At 42.7% G+C, this 12,119-nt stretch overlaps 1 protein-coding gene across 3 annotated transcripts in view; it reads right to left on the bottom strand.

Annotated features, from left to right (window-relative positions):
• The window catches only part of pik3cb (phosphatidylinositol-4,5-bisphosphate 3-kinase, catalytic subunit beta), a 65,383-nt gene that overhangs the window by 6,814 nt on the left and 46,450 nt on the right, over window positions 1–12,119 (bottom strand). For all 3 annotated transcript variants that reach the window (XM_083985514.1, XM_083985515.1, XM_083985516.1), the window contains 15 exons: window positions 10,270–10,359; window positions 8,798–9,052; window positions 8,615–8,711; window positions 7,624–7,754; window positions 7,181–7,231; window positions 6,246–6,434; window positions 5,474–5,595; window positions 5,044–5,187; window positions 4,790–4,889; window positions 4,249–4,445; window positions 3,714–3,823; window positions 3,516–3,594; window positions 1,253–1,420; window positions 1,017–1,140; window positions 764–909 (listed from right to left, as the gene is read on the bottom strand). In XM_083985514.1, coding sequence (XP_083841640.1) covers window positions 764–909; window positions 1,017–1,140; window positions 1,253–1,420; window positions 3,516–3,594; window positions 3,714–3,823; window positions 4,249–4,445; window positions 4,790–4,889; window positions 5,044–5,187; window positions 5,474–5,595; window positions 6,246–6,434; window positions 7,181–7,231; window positions 7,624–7,754; window positions 8,615–8,711; window positions 8,798–9,052; window positions 10,270–10,359 — 2,003 coding nt within the window. The remainder of the gene's footprint in view (window positions 1–763; window positions 910–1,016; window positions 1,141–1,252; window positions 1,421–3,515; window positions 3,595–3,713; window positions 3,824–4,248; window positions 4,446–4,789; window positions 4,890–5,043; window positions 5,188–5,473; window positions 5,596–6,245; window positions 6,435–7,180; window positions 7,232–7,623; window positions 7,755–8,614; window positions 8,712–8,797; window positions 9,053–10,269; window positions 10,360–12,119) is intronic.

The raw sequence follows: 12,119 nt of genomic DNA on the forward strand, positions 1-12,119 counted from the left end.
TATTGTTTTTATATTTTATCATATTTTATTGTGTTTTTATCATTTACTATTGCTATATTTTATTGTTGTTTTTAATCTTCATGCATTAGTCTCCACATCATTGTTGTTGTTTCACTTTTTATACAGTATAGTATATACTTTTTCAATCAAAATTTGAACGGCATTTATTTGCTCTGAAAGGTGCTATGCAAATAAAATTTGATTGACTGATTGATTAAACCATTTTTTATCTGTCTTTATAGGTATAAATGGGGTCGGCCAAACACTAAGGATACTTGTTAAAGCAGAAGTAAGCGATCCGGTCGTTTTGGCTAACTTCTTGTCAGCCGATGGAGTTAGCAGTCCCCGCCCTCGTCCCTACGTCACCACATTCACGCGCATCCCTTGGCTGCACACACAGAGAGGACCGCCCCTTTATGCCGTTCTCTCTCCTCATTGGATAAAGGTTGTAGGATACAAGGAAAGTTTTCTCCTCGGCTTACAGCAGAGCAGAGTGACTGACAGACCCGTGTTTCAGACCAAACACTCTATGTAAGTGATTGCTGTCGGAAGATATAACTATTTAAGACTTATTAACACAAATATTCTGCTTACTTCTGCTTTAACACAAACATTCCGCTTACTTCTGCTTTAACACAATGCAGTGCACGTCAACAGCTGCACAAACTGTTACCTTCAAGTTGAAGGTAGGAGTTCATTCAAGGCTGTGTAATCAGACTATTCTGTTAATGTAAATACACGTTAATATAAATAAAATACAAACCTGCCAAACTTCTCTGTGTAGCCCGTCTTGCCCTGCTGAATGACGTGGATGAAGTCGTGCGTGAGGATGAACGGCACTCGCTCCCTCTTGATGCCAAACTTGGACTTAAAGTTGCCGAGGATGTGGCCGAAGTCTATGTGGAAGAGCTGCAGGACGAGACGGCCAATCAATCCACAATTAATCAATTAATGTCAGCTCCATGGAAACCAGGGGATGACAAATGGTCTGTTTAAAAACTCGGAGTGCGTCTCACCTGTCCAGTGCTGCGGACCATGATGTTGTCACTGTGGCGGTCTCCGATGCCCAGGACGTAGGTGGCTACACAGTAGCCTGCACATGACAGAGTGAACTCCTCGATGGCCCGATCAAGAGCATCACTGTCAACACACAACACACACAATACACATTATTGATCCCTGATTGATACGATAGTGATTAGTGATTAGTGATCAGACCGCCAGGGCCTCCGCTGCAGCTTCGTCCTCTCACCCAGAGTTTCTCTCTTTGAGCCAGTTGAGCAGAGCGTCCTTGTTGAAGGCGGCCGCCGCTGCCACGTTGCTGCTCGTCAGCTGGATGTTGGCGATCGTGTCTGCCGACGACACCACCTCGATCAGCCCGGCCCGGTCGCCTGTCGCTAGGCAACCATACGGTACGATTCTGCACGGAGACACAAGAACAGTGTGAACTTGATTAATTGGCTGATTTGAGCTGATCTCAGACTAATGAGTATCACAGCGAATGTGTTGGGTCGACAAAAACTGAAGTTTGTGCCTTCAGACTTTAAAGGTGAACTATAAACTGTCTGGGTTTAATTTAGAAATGAAATCCACTGAAGAAAAAATGACTTTAGTGTTTATTCAGTTTGTGGTGTTATGGCTTCAAACACTGACAGAGGCCTGTGAGTGTTTGAAGTGTTTCATCACTATTAGAGGCTTTTGACATTTTCCAATCACTTTCTAAAAAATTTAATTTACATTTTCCAAGAGTTTTCTGCAGTGCTGCACTGAGGCCATTCTGAATAATAAAATAAAATAATTTAATAATATAATAACAATAATTTATTGTTAAACAGTACTTTACAATACATATAAAACACATAATTGTCACAAGTGTGTGAACCATATTTTTGGGAGGAATATGGGCCAATTAATTTGTTATCAGAATTTTTTACTGACTGATATTGGTATTGGCATCTGCCCCACTATCTTTATAATAAAATGCCTAAAACATACCTATTTAAACTGCTATTGATTAACAAGAAAGACATCAAACCATTTAATCTAATCATTTTTCACATCCACAGTCGTTGCTACGGTTTCTGTCAGGCATTATCCATTATTATTTATCACAAATCTAAGACACTCTGAATATGCACACTGTAATAAATATCAGATGTAGTATTAGATACAGATATCTTATTTTTTTTGAAAACTTCCTCCAAACAGGAGCCAGAAATCTGCACCACACAAAAGCACAACTCTGATGTGTGTCAGTCGAGCAGGAGCGGAGATGAAGATATCAGGATGATTCATGCAACTCTGTCGCCAGTCTGACGTTGATCCAGAGCAGTCAGTTGAGATGTGACAGATGGGAAAACACAGCATCTGTAGAACATATGGTGACGACGCGATGACACTCGAGACAACGCGCAGATGATGCGGTCATTACGGTCAAATTTTCACTGACTTGTTCCCACTGTTTCCACAAGGTGGCGCCACTCGTTCTCTGTGCAGCTGCAAGAATTATGTCACCTGAAAAACACTTTGTCTTTTCTGGCCCAGTTTACTGACACAGTCTCCGCAGTGTTACACACCAGGCAGACAAGACCACTCCTCTAGTGACGCTGTTTTAGCTGTTTATATAAAATAAATAAGGCTTTTTCTATAACTTTATTTATTTATCTAAGTGTTTAAACTTATTTTTGTTATATTTTATTGTTTCTCTCCACCCTTGTCCTTTTTAATTACAACTACTGATATATCATTCGTTTAGTTATCTACTAATTATTACATAATTATTTTATTATTATGCAATATTGTTGTTTGAATTGTGTTTAAATTTGTATGAAAGGTGCTACTGTATATAAACAAAACCTGATCGATTGATTGATTAAACCACACATGCAATTTTTAGATTTTATTTGCAGACATGCAGAGATGTAATAGAGATTTAAATCCCTTTAACCCTAACGTGATGTAATGATGTTGTTTTGTTTAAATACATCAATAAACTGCCTGAAAATAATCAACACATACTGTCTGCATCTCGTCTAGAAATCACATTGTCCCAACCTTTAATCTCAAAGTCTCCCCTCCAAACTTTGTCCAAACTGTGAACCCACGTCCCTGAAATCTGAAACATCGTCCTCAAGCTCAACTGTCAAAACAAACCCCTCCAACGCTCGAATCCAGATGTGTCGGTGTATGACGAGGACAGTCTGTAACTGTGCTAAAGTGTGGATTTGATTAGGGTGTAATGCAGATATTTATGTGTGTGTGTGTGTGGATGTCTGGAGTGTAAAAAGGGTTGGAGGTCAAACTACCATGGGGTAATTTAGTGTCTCCCCTCTCCTCTGTGCACCCCAGCAGAGCTTCCCCTTCCCCACAGAGAACAGGAACAAACAGCTTGACACGGTTCAGTCTGTTGAACACACACACACAGACACACAGACACACACTTGTGCACAGACACACACTTGTGCACAGACAGATGCAAACACACACACATACACAAAAGCTCACAAAACCCTCACCTAAGGTCGAGATTAGCCTCCTTCCATAGCAAATCCATCAACCTCAGGATCTGGAGGGTCAACATGTCTTGCCTCAGATCTAAAAAAAAGTAGAAGACGAAAAGTCGTTGATTTCATAATTAGAAAGTGACTTTATTACTTCATCATGACCTTGCGATATAAACTTCCTCCTCCTCCTCCTCCTCCTCCTCCTCTTACCATCTCCATTCTTGAAGATGATTCCCAGGGTGTCTCCCCCCATCAGCTTATTGTTGTAAACGATCCAGAGCGGCTTCATCTTAGAGTCCATGTACCGACACCTCTCCACACTGAGGAGGAGACGAAGTTTAGTGTTTTTAAAACTTTTCATCCTCATAACAGAGTTTGCTTCATCTCGTGTTGAACATTTGAGAGATATATTTTTATTTTAATTAAGATTTCTGAGAGTCTGTGCACTGTATTTTGCACCGCGTTTTGGAAAAACTGTGACAAATGTGAAGACTTGAACACTTTGGAAAGGATCAGTGGTGTGTTGTTAATCTACAGTGATGAACTTTTGATGTCTTCGATTGCTTTATTGATGATGTGGTGATTTTTCTTTACAGTTTCAGTTTACAGTTTACAAGTTTTCTTGTTTTTCTACTTCTGTGATGTTTTCAAATCATCGGTTCATGAACTTGTTTATTAATTTCTCAATAGGAAAAAACTTTTCGTCCTCCCTCTCTGCAGTCATCTGACCATTAAAGCATCTTACTTGATTCCTGACAGCAGGATGTTGGGGTTGAGCGGCGAGTGCAGGTCCGACAGAGTCTCAGAGTAGCCGCTTTGCCTCAGACAGGTCATCATGGCCTCCTTGGTCAGCATGGCCTCCTTGGTCTTGCTCCGGGCGGTTTTGGTGGTTCCCAGCTTGATTAACTCGTTGACTGACTTTAGCTTACTAAGCGCCTCCACCTGGTCCACACAGAAGAAGATAATGTCAATATCTGAATTATTCATCCCCGATACCGACGTCTAATGGACCGCGTCAGCACTGCTCGCTCTTTTCAAAACAGGACATGGTCAGATAAATGACTATACGCTGACGAGGAAGTAGGAGGAAGCGTCCCGAGGAGTGACTGTCAGAACCGACAGCGTCGAGGCCAAAGGTCAGCGAGCTAAAAATACCATAAATCTAGTCCAAGCAGGGTTAACAATAGACCGCAGCTGCAGCAGGGACCAGGAGAACAAAAGTCCGAGCTGTGAGGAATGAGACAAAACCTCTTGAGGCAAAACAAAGAACCATAAAAATGATGTACCTGTTTCTTTAGGACCTCAATATGAGGGATGCTGCCTCTGCAGTAGGCTTCCAGGATGAGGGCAAACTGGATTGAAACAGCTGGCATGTGGATCTCCGACCTGCGGGGGGCAGCAGAGAGCAGCCGCCTTCAGAAGACTCGTACAGCATGTTGTGTATTCACATTTAACTTTCCCTCTCTCTCTCCCTCTCTCTCCAACGTGCTAACAAACACATGCAGACGTGTAAACCTCAGACGCACTAGTGTGTACGCACCGCAGATGCCAGAAGAGGAAGTGTCCTATCTTGCGGTTTCCCTGGGCGCGCTCCAGCAGGAAGTGGGTGAGGGCGCAGTCATAGTACGGCTCGTAACGCAACACCTGCACCAACTGTAGCAGGTACTGAGACAGCTCCTCGTCACTGGGGAGGACAGAGACAGGACGGGTCAGAGAGACCGAGAGAAAGAAACAGAGGCCTGGTTGTGATTTTAAGTTTTAATTTGGATTTTAAACGATCATGATCGTGTGTGTGACAGTAACTCGTCCACTCAGTTTTTAATACAATACAGCAGCAGGAAGCAGGGCAACATGTAGCAAGGTGCTCTGGGTGACAGTGGATGTTATAAATGCAGAAGCTTGAGTGTGAAAGGAAGAGCAACCGTCGGGTTATATAACGTGTCTGCGTGTGGGTGTGGACGTGTGTTTACCTCATATCTCGCAGACAGCACACAGCGTATTCTCTGACATACTGGTCAGGGTAGTTGAAGTCCAGGAGCTCCAGAGCGTCTCTGGGACTCAGTTTGGGCCAAATCTGAAGCAGCGCCTGCAGCTGAAAACACACAATAGATGCCTTTTTTTTTTTTTAAATTCAAGGCTGATATATAAAATGGTAAGGAAAAAAATCAATATAACTTTTCTCTGCCAAAGGTGTAGCTGCAAAAAACAGGAAATAACAGTTACAGAGCTAAAACAGTTGGATATTTAAAGATAATATATCACACATTGTTTAGTGTGGCATTTTAACCAGCACAAAATATAGATATCTATATTTTTGACTGAAAATATATCAGAAATTAGAAATACTTTAGAACTGCATCAAAATGTGAACTTTGTTTTGCTTTATTGCAGTTATTCTGAAAGAAGAAGTACACCTACTTGGAGTAAAAATTCACTCTTTTTTCCCCACAGTTCTCCCATTACTCCTATAATACTCCTATTTTTAATAACTTTAAGTTTTAGACAAAGAATCCATGTCTTTTGTTGTTATTATGATTATTATACTATTACTGGGGTACAAAAATCATAATAATAATTTTATCACATTAAAGAGCTCACGGAATGGTGGAATTTTTTTTTTTTAAACATCACATTAAAAATACAAAGATGTGAATTAAACGTATTGTTTTAGCTTGCAACATGTAAAAAAAAGAAAGAAAGAAAAGAAAAACAAGCCGGTTATGGAGGTCATAGAGGACTGACCTGGGCCATGTCCTCGTGTTTGCTCCACTTGACGGAGAGTAGCAGCTTGGGCAGCGACTGAGGGAAATTCTCCCAACAGTCGCCACGTAGTGTCCAGATTAAATCCTTCTCGTTCTCACACAGCTGAGACAGCGGGTCGCGCTCCATGATCTCCTTCAGCTCGATGTGGAACTTCTTCCCCCCGCGACCCTGAGGAGGAGGACGAGACGAGGATGAAGATGAAGAGCAGAGCAGAGCGGTTACGGCAAACAGCCACTAGATGGCAGGAGTGCACCAGCCTCGACCATGAACACTACAGCCAACAAACTGTATGTCCTCTGATTTAAAATGGGACACATGAGCCAATAATACGAATGTAAACAAACTTTATGTACACAGGATCAGCACAGATGGAGCTGTGAGGACCTGCCCGCTAATCCTCAAAGTGACATTCAGTTAAAAAAGCAAAAAAAACAACAACAACACAAACATAACCTTATAAATCTGTGATAATCCCAGTTTCACACATTATTACACCTCACGTTAAAGGGCTGCGTTCAGACATGACCGCTGCATAACACACGATTATGTAAGTGGCAGCGACACGCCCAGAGCCCAGTGGGTTTCTGAGACGAGGGGCAGCGAGACAGGAAAACACACAAGTATGAGTTCTGATGGGGTATTTCAAAAGATTTTTTTTTTTTTTTTGCAACACCCTGCCAGCATGATAACAATGAGAAACCAGAAGAGTGTGTGTGTGTTTGAGGCAGTGTACTTGCAAGTATGTGTGTGTTTAGACTGTGTATACGGAGGGTGGGAGGGTTGGTGTAGGAGGCCAAATAGATACTGTAATAAAAATAAGCTACAAGACCTGAATTTCATGTGTATGCATGAAAATGTTTGGGCACGCACACGCACACTGCACCCAACCACACCCACCCTTTACATCGACTCACCATGGGTACACAGTCATTTGCTCTGAGGAGCTCTGCAGCTTTTTCCAGTATCTACAAGAAAGAAATAAAAAAAAATTAAGAAAAGTGAGTGAACAATATATGAGTGAGTGCAAACACACACACACACAAACACACAGACACACACACACTGATACATCGCTGCCAGATTGGGCGCATTAAGTAGGCCGAGCACGTCCTGATCCTTTCATGCTAACAGCCGCCACTTCATCATAATCACCAGGTACCATTATGAAGAGCACTACGGCACGGCGCTGGCAAATTCAACTGCAGTCAAGTGTTTAAAAAAAACAAAAACATAAAGGTCACAAAGATGTCGTCCTATTGTCTACACCCAGTGTGGTTCAATCACACAATCATACACACACGCTTGATTTGTGTGCTATGCGTGTTGTTTTGTTTTTAAACATTCAGGGCGGGCCAACCTTGTCGAAGGGGGGGAAGACGATGGGGTGCGACGAGTACTCCGGGAAGCTGATGTACAGTGATGTAGCGTTCTCAGTGTACGGGTTGTTCTGAATGGTTCCTATGGGGTTCAGCATCTCTTCAAGCTCGTCTGGGCAAAACACACACGGACACACACACATGAATTCACTGGATGGTGGCAGGGAGCTCAGTTAAATCTAATTATATGTGTAGACTTAAAGGGGTAGTTCAACATTTTGGCAAATTGGCCCATTGCCATAATCCCTATAGTTTTAGGAGGAGATTCGTTACCGTTAATTGTCGGTGCAAGCTATTTTTAGAACGGCAAGCTGCTCAGAGCTACGCTACAGAGGCTAATGGGATTTCTTGGTTTCCCCCATCAAACTCATCAAATACACAATCCAACAACTCTAAAACGCTCTGGTGGACGAGTTGTCACCTGCACATTCACCACGCTATGAGATAATAACGGAACGTTACCAGACAGAGCTGTTTTAGAGGCAAATTCATGCAAAACCGCTGATGTGTGTTCCCGTTGCCGTTTTTCGGCAAGCAGTCTCTGAATTTCCCTCTAAAACAACTCTGTCTGGTAACGTTCTGTTATTATTTCATAGCGTGGTGAATGTTCAGGTCACAACTTGTCCACCAGAGCATTTTGGAGTTGTTGGATTGTGTATTTGATGAGTTTGATGGGGGAAACCAAGAAATCCCATTAGCCTCCGTAGCGTAGCTCTGAGCAGCTCGCGGCTCTGCTCCGCCGTTCTAAAAATAGCTTGCACCGACAATTAAAGGAAACGAACCTACTGCTATGACTATAGGGATTATGGAAATGGGCCAATTTGCCAAAATGTTGAACTATCCCTTTAAAATAAGCATATACGTGTGTGTGTGTGTGTGTGTGTGTGTGTGTGTGTGTGTGTGTGTGTGTGTGTGTGTGTGTGTGTGTGTGTGTGTGTGTGTGTGTGTGTGTGTGTGTGTGTGTGTGTGTACCTGGAAACGACGACCAGCAGTGCAGGTTGATATCTCCGGTCTTCAGTTGGCCTTTATAGTCAAACACCATGGTATTGACCCAGGCTATAGGGTAGTGCTGGATCACATTAATAATATTAATTATTAATCAATAAGTGTTACCAACTTTGGGAGCCGTTACATTTACATTTTTAAGTGTCTCACCACTTTCCCTGCCTTGCGGATGGTCTGGTACTTGTTGATGTGAGGGTTCTTGGTCGACTTCTGCTTCTTGACCTTGTCCATGACGGCGTAGATGGCGAAGCAGAGGCGTGTCATGCGCGGCAGGTCGCAGACGGAGATGTCGAACTCCAGCGTGCGCTCTTTCCACGTGTGGTCCGAGCGCCCGCTGCTCTCGCTGCTCACCGCCGGCTTGCACAGAAGCTCCGTGCCGTGGAAGAGCCCCGCCCTCACCTGGACCTGGAGGGAAGAGAGAGGAGGTTGGTTAGTGTGTGGAGGGTGCAACATGGGTGAGGCAACATTTTTTAAATTTATTTTGGGTTAAATTTGATATTTATTCAAGATGTTTTGTGCATGCATTGACATATTAACAGCAACAAAAGGCTGAAGACACACAGCTAGATGATTAAAGGGCTTTAGGTCTTCGGAGGCGTGTCTTGTTGCCAATGATTTTTTGTAGGGATGCATGATAACTATTAGTACAGATAATTATTGACCCGATATCGGCGGATAATTATCGGCCAAGATACAAGTCCAAGTCCAATAATGAGATTTCTCTGCCGACTACTAGAGCCAGTTATAATTAGCCAACATTGCCTTGATTTTGCTCATTTTCAGTCTGTTTGCCCCCTGAGTTGATTTGAAACAATAATACATTTAGATTTTTGAAGAGTCATAACTGTTCTTGTTTTTGTTGTGATTACAACAGTAGTGGTTTTATATTATTTTATTAAGTCAGAGGCAGAGCTATAATGTTAAATTAATCTTTACACTACATCAAAGCCTGTTTTAACCTCAGGTCCGTCTGTATATAAACTATTAAAAACATTATGAGAAGCAGACGTTATCAGTTATCAGTATCAGTGGAGAATAAGAGTTATCGCGCATCACTAACTTTTTGTCCATGTAATTTTCAAATGTGTTGTGCCAATATGATGATTTTACTGCTCATGATCGAGTTGGAGCCAACGGAAACACCGCCACCTGGATGTTGCTACTTTTACAGCTCACAAACATGGCTGCTAACGGTGCCAAATTGAAAATATAAAAAACAACATGAGCTGGTGGAGTCATGGCTCCAACACGAGAGCAACATTTCTTATGTTTAATGAAAGTCAAAGTCAAAGATGTGGGCAGAAAGTTGCTTCGTTTTCGGATGCAACAGGTGAGTGAATGGGCTACTGCTAACAAAGTCTCCTCTGATTATGCAATTCCTGTGAGATTTTGTATCTGGGGGGAATCTCCACTGTTAAATCATCATTATAGATCCACTAGTGTGTGTGTGTTTGTGTGTGTTGGAGGATATAAAATGTTAAAATACAGTTGGATCCGCCCTCATGTCTGTTATCTCCCATGTTTTTTTAAAACATCGATTTTAAACTCTGGTCTGGTGTGAATCTATCCAGCCTGAACGTCTGCTTCTTGCGTGTGTGTGTTTGGACGTAGTGGGAGTTTACCTTGGCAGTCTCCTCGGCGTTCACCTTGCTGGCATTCACTAGGACTATCTTAAACGGGCAGGACACGTCCCACACACATGTCTGTACTTGCTGGAGACAGAGAGTGAGAGGGAGACACAGAGAGAAGAATTAGCATAATGCAGTGTGAAAATATGAACTGGAGCAGCACACCACTTGTACTTCTTCTTCTTCTTCGTCTTCACCACACACACCCACTCACACAGAGTCACACAGCAAAAAAAGTGGGAGGTCACGCAGGTCGCTGTGATGTCAAGCCGAGTGGATTTGCGAGGGTCAGCAGACAGCAGGACAAACAGCATCACATGACACCTAGAGACGACCAATATGACTAACCAGCACACTTCCTGCACTGTGCTGCCGCTGCCTCTCCCTCTGTGTGTGTGTGTGTGTGTGTGTGTGTGTGTGTGCCAATGTGTTTAAATACTCATGTGAGTGTGTGTAATTTTTGCCTCTTGTCTGATTCGAGGCTGTACTGTAGTTGTGCAGCTTCCTGTACTGTATCGTCACAGCAACACATCGCCCCCTCTGCCGGACAGCGGAGCAGCCAATCACAGCTTCTTCATCTCTCTCTGGTAAATCCAACCACACAGTGAGCTCATTACTCACTGACCTCCACCTGTTTCTTTCAGGATGGTCAAAATACAAAAAAAAAAAGATGCCTCTTTAAATGGAGGATTCAAAAAGAGAAACCACATCTGTGGACCTGGTCTCTTTCATCTTTGTGTCCACACATAATAACGTAGAACTAGAATAGAAAGACTGGCTTTAAAGGTAGAGTCTGTAGGATTTATCGACTTATACAAAAGAAATCCTGCTTAATCATCAGCCATGGGCTTCTACTCAGCCCACCCTTCCTCCTACTGCCTGGATTTTTGATGTTTTGGTATAGTCGGGATGTTTCTGGGCAAGGAGGGAAACAAATAATTTGATCTCTGTTTTTAGCCTTGTTGTAGCAGGAGATCCCAGTGGCTCTGTTGGTGTTTGCGCAAATGCGTGAGATGTTTGTTCGTGTTTACATCATACTGTACATCCAATGGTTTACAGCGACGAAGAACACCTCGCAGCAAATCTCTTGCATCTCCCACAGCCACTGGGAGCTACTACTACAACAAGGCTAAAAACAGAGATCAAATACATTTTTTCCGAACAACTTTTTCATGTGGCGGCTTCAGGACACTTGGGTCAGTACAGACGGGCAGTATGGAGGTATCTGGATGCTTCATAGTGTGTGTTTTGGACGATTCAAAAGTGAACTCTATCCGCCGCCATTATATGAAAATCTACAAAACCATTTTGATGACTCGAAAAGTTCTCCAAATCCTTCCTTGGCATGGCGGTGAGTAGAAAATTGGTGAATTATCGATTTTGGGTGAAGTATCCCTTTAAGAGTAAAATCTGTTTTAGGACCAATAATGAAACTTTATCTTGTGTCTTAATTGCTGTTCACACTCTGGCAGGCGATTATGAGCTGTAAACACAGGAGATGTTCAGGTGTTACAGTTGTCTCATCAGGAGGTGATGAAGACATGACAGATTGTGAGAGTGCGATGTGAAAAGAGAAAAGTCTGAAAATTATAACTGATGACAGGATGATAGTTTTAGTCGAAAAGTCCGTAAAGCTGTGGACTAATGGAGGCAGCTCAGACCGCATCATCCATGTTTCCATTTCTGAGTCGCAGATCCCGTCCTGCTCTCTCTGCACACTTCCTGTCTCGCTCGACACTGTGACTTTCACATTAAAAAAACACTATAACAAAACAAAATCTTCTTCTTCATGCTGAGTATTTGCTGATCTTCCTATTACTATCCAATACGTGTCGGTTCTGGAC

Source organism: Trachurus trachurus, assembly GCF_905171665.1.
Source record: "Trachurus trachurus genome assembly, chromosome: 13".
NCBI lineage: Eukaryota > Metazoa > Chordata > Actinopteri > Carangiformes > Carangidae > Trachurus > Trachurus trachurus.